This window comes from Caenorhabditis briggsae (genome assembly GCF_000004555.2).
Source record: "Caenorhabditis briggsae complete genome, chrX, whole genome shotgun sequence".
In the NCBI taxonomy this organism is placed as follows: Eukaryota; Metazoa; Nematoda; class Chromadorea; order Rhabditida; family Rhabditidae; genus Caenorhabditis; species Caenorhabditis briggsae.
This window is the reverse complement of record NC_013491.2, coordinates 20701869-20704226: the sequence shown is the minus strand read 5'-3', so window position 1 is coordinate 20704226 and position 2358 is coordinate 20701869. Positions and strand designations below refer to the sequence as shown.

The following is a 2358-nucleotide window of genomic DNA, read 5'->3' as shown; positions in this document are numbered from 1 at the left end:
CAATCGGATCGGATACGGAGTTCGCAAACGGATAGAATACGGAGGAATACGAAATAATGTGATATGATTTTCTGAAAACGGGTCACATGCGGTCCGTATACGGTTCCTATTTCCACCGTGCGCGAACGCTGAGCGTCCGTAACGGATTGTTCGCGAAACACCTGTTTTCATTAGAAAGGTTCTGAAATTAGTTCACAAAACTTACTAAATTTATTTAACTCTTAGTTTCGGGCAAACGTCCTGCTCAGTTTCTGAAAACAAAAACGACTCATCATCTGTTATCAAATTCAACAGTGATGCTCTCAGCGATGTTCTTATGTTGCTGCTGCTGCCGTCGTGTCAGCGCCGTCACACCTGGGATTCCCCGCGGAGACATCGTTGAGTTGGCAACTGTGCCAGAAAATGTGCCAGGAACAACCGAGCCTGTGACAGCTCCAGAAGCGCATCAGGCAGTTTCACAAGGGCACCAGGCAACTCCACAAGTTCACCAATCCGTCGTACGTTTAATAAAAAATATTAGTGCAAAATCTATAAGTTTTCAGGTTGAGGAGAGAGTGGTTCCGGCAAACGTCATCATGGTCAAACCAAAACCTGATAAGGTATCAAACGTTTTTCAAATAGTTATTTTGTGATACGGTAACCAAATAAATTTGGGGTTTTAATTTCACGAAAAAATTAGTTTCTTGCTAAAGTACGGGCACAAACACTATCGCTATCAGTGGAAAATTTATTCTTTTTAGGCCCATGCTTCAATCGGGAGACAATCATCTGCCGCAACCATGATGGGATTAAAGGAAGCACTGAAGGAAATTAAGAAACCAGGAGTGGTAGGCAAAAAAATGAATGAATTTCAAAATCCTAAATTTTTAGAACGTCTTGGAAGATCCAACAACCAAAGAAGTGGCCGAGAAAATCACTGAGCCAACGCTGGTAAGAAAGCATTGTTTCAATATATAGAAGCTTAAATATATGAAAAATCATGCTCGATCAAAATCAGCTGATCTTACTTGTGAAATTTTTTGTTTATAAAACATTATTGGTTTTATAGAGGAGGTAAATCTAAAGGTTGGGATCTAAACAACAATTTGTTTTCCCCCACTTGATGTCATTTCGAATTTGCCGCTAAAGGTTAGGATGGAGATTCTAAAGAGGAGATCTTTGAGAGGAAAAAAAATGGTATCAAAATGTCAGCTATTCAATTTTTTTCAGGTCTCGCGCAAGAAAAAGCTGGAGTCCTTGAAGAAGCAAGACTCTGTTGATCCAGAAGACGATTAATCACAAAACGGCAAAGGAAATTACAATTCAGCTGAAGTTTTGAAATTTTTAAGCTAACTACCTGACGAAAAAGAGGCCCAATAACATCAAAAGTTTATTCAGCATTTCAAACTTCACGGCGATATTTATTTTACCTCGTCCACTTCCGAATATCCTCAACGTCTCCTTTTTTACTTTATCTCTCAAGTTTCCTGAAACTTTTCCTTTAAATAACTCAACCTCTAACCCAATTCACCTCCTGATATGTTTAAACTACATTTATCCTACCGTTCCCTATTTTTTTCGATCCAGTAGATTGCTTTTATAGTCTCTTCTTTTCTATTCTTTCCTGAATTGTTTCATCTCGCATAATAAATTCTAAAACACCTTTAACTAATTAGTGACTCATTATGGAGACGCATCTTCCCCTTTGAAGTGCCAGATGTTTTGGTGGGAGAGTAATTATAGATAAATACCGCTTTCAAAAATTTTGCGAGATCTTATGGGTTGGTTGTTGTGGTAAACACCTATATTAAAATGAAAATATCAATGGAATGTCAATTGACAATTTCTAACGTCATGTAAAGGCCAAATTTAATGCGCACCTTCTCTTTTACAGTATTACCCGACTACAGTAAGAAAAGATAAAATAGAAACTAGATTTGAGGTAGATTTGAAATCTGTATGAAACTGACAAAACGATACAGATAGCTGGTGAACGCTATTACAGTTGTCCGAAATTCATTCCCATTGAGAGTAAAATTAAAAAAAAAATCTTGGAAGAGTAAGAGCAAACTACCGTAGTTATTCTTTCTATTTCAAACTTTATTTTTTCAGTTTCTCATTTTTACGACGATTCTCATAGTTTTCTCGATGTAAATCTGACAAAAAATGAATAAAATGATCAACGACAAATACAGTGAAATTAAAAAATAAAGTGAAATTCGTCGAAAAACTGAAAAAAAAACTACAAAAAACTTGAACTAGGTTATAAACTACGGTAGTTTGCTCTTATGCCTTTAAGAAAAATGTAACGAGATATCCACTCTCAACGTGTTTCGTAAAATGAAGTACAGGTTCAAAATTTTTGATATGCTCATGATG

The 2358-nt window shown here is 36.4% G+C and overlaps 1 protein-coding gene across 1 annotated transcript; it reads left to right on the top strand.

Annotated features, from left to right (window-relative positions):
- Positions 1 to 308: 308 nt before the first annotated feature.
- On the top strand, positions 309 to 1275 carry CBG25738 (the record flags this gene model as incomplete). Its single annotated transcript, XM_045240736.1, has 5 exons — positions 309 to 497; positions 543 to 599; positions 741 to 827; positions 871 to 930; positions 1210 to 1275. 5 exons carry the CDS (start codon positions 309 to 311, stop codon positions 1273 to 1275), a joined length of 459 nt encoding a protein of 152 aa, XP_045099002.1.
- Positions 1276 to 2358: the final 1083 nt, after the last annotated feature.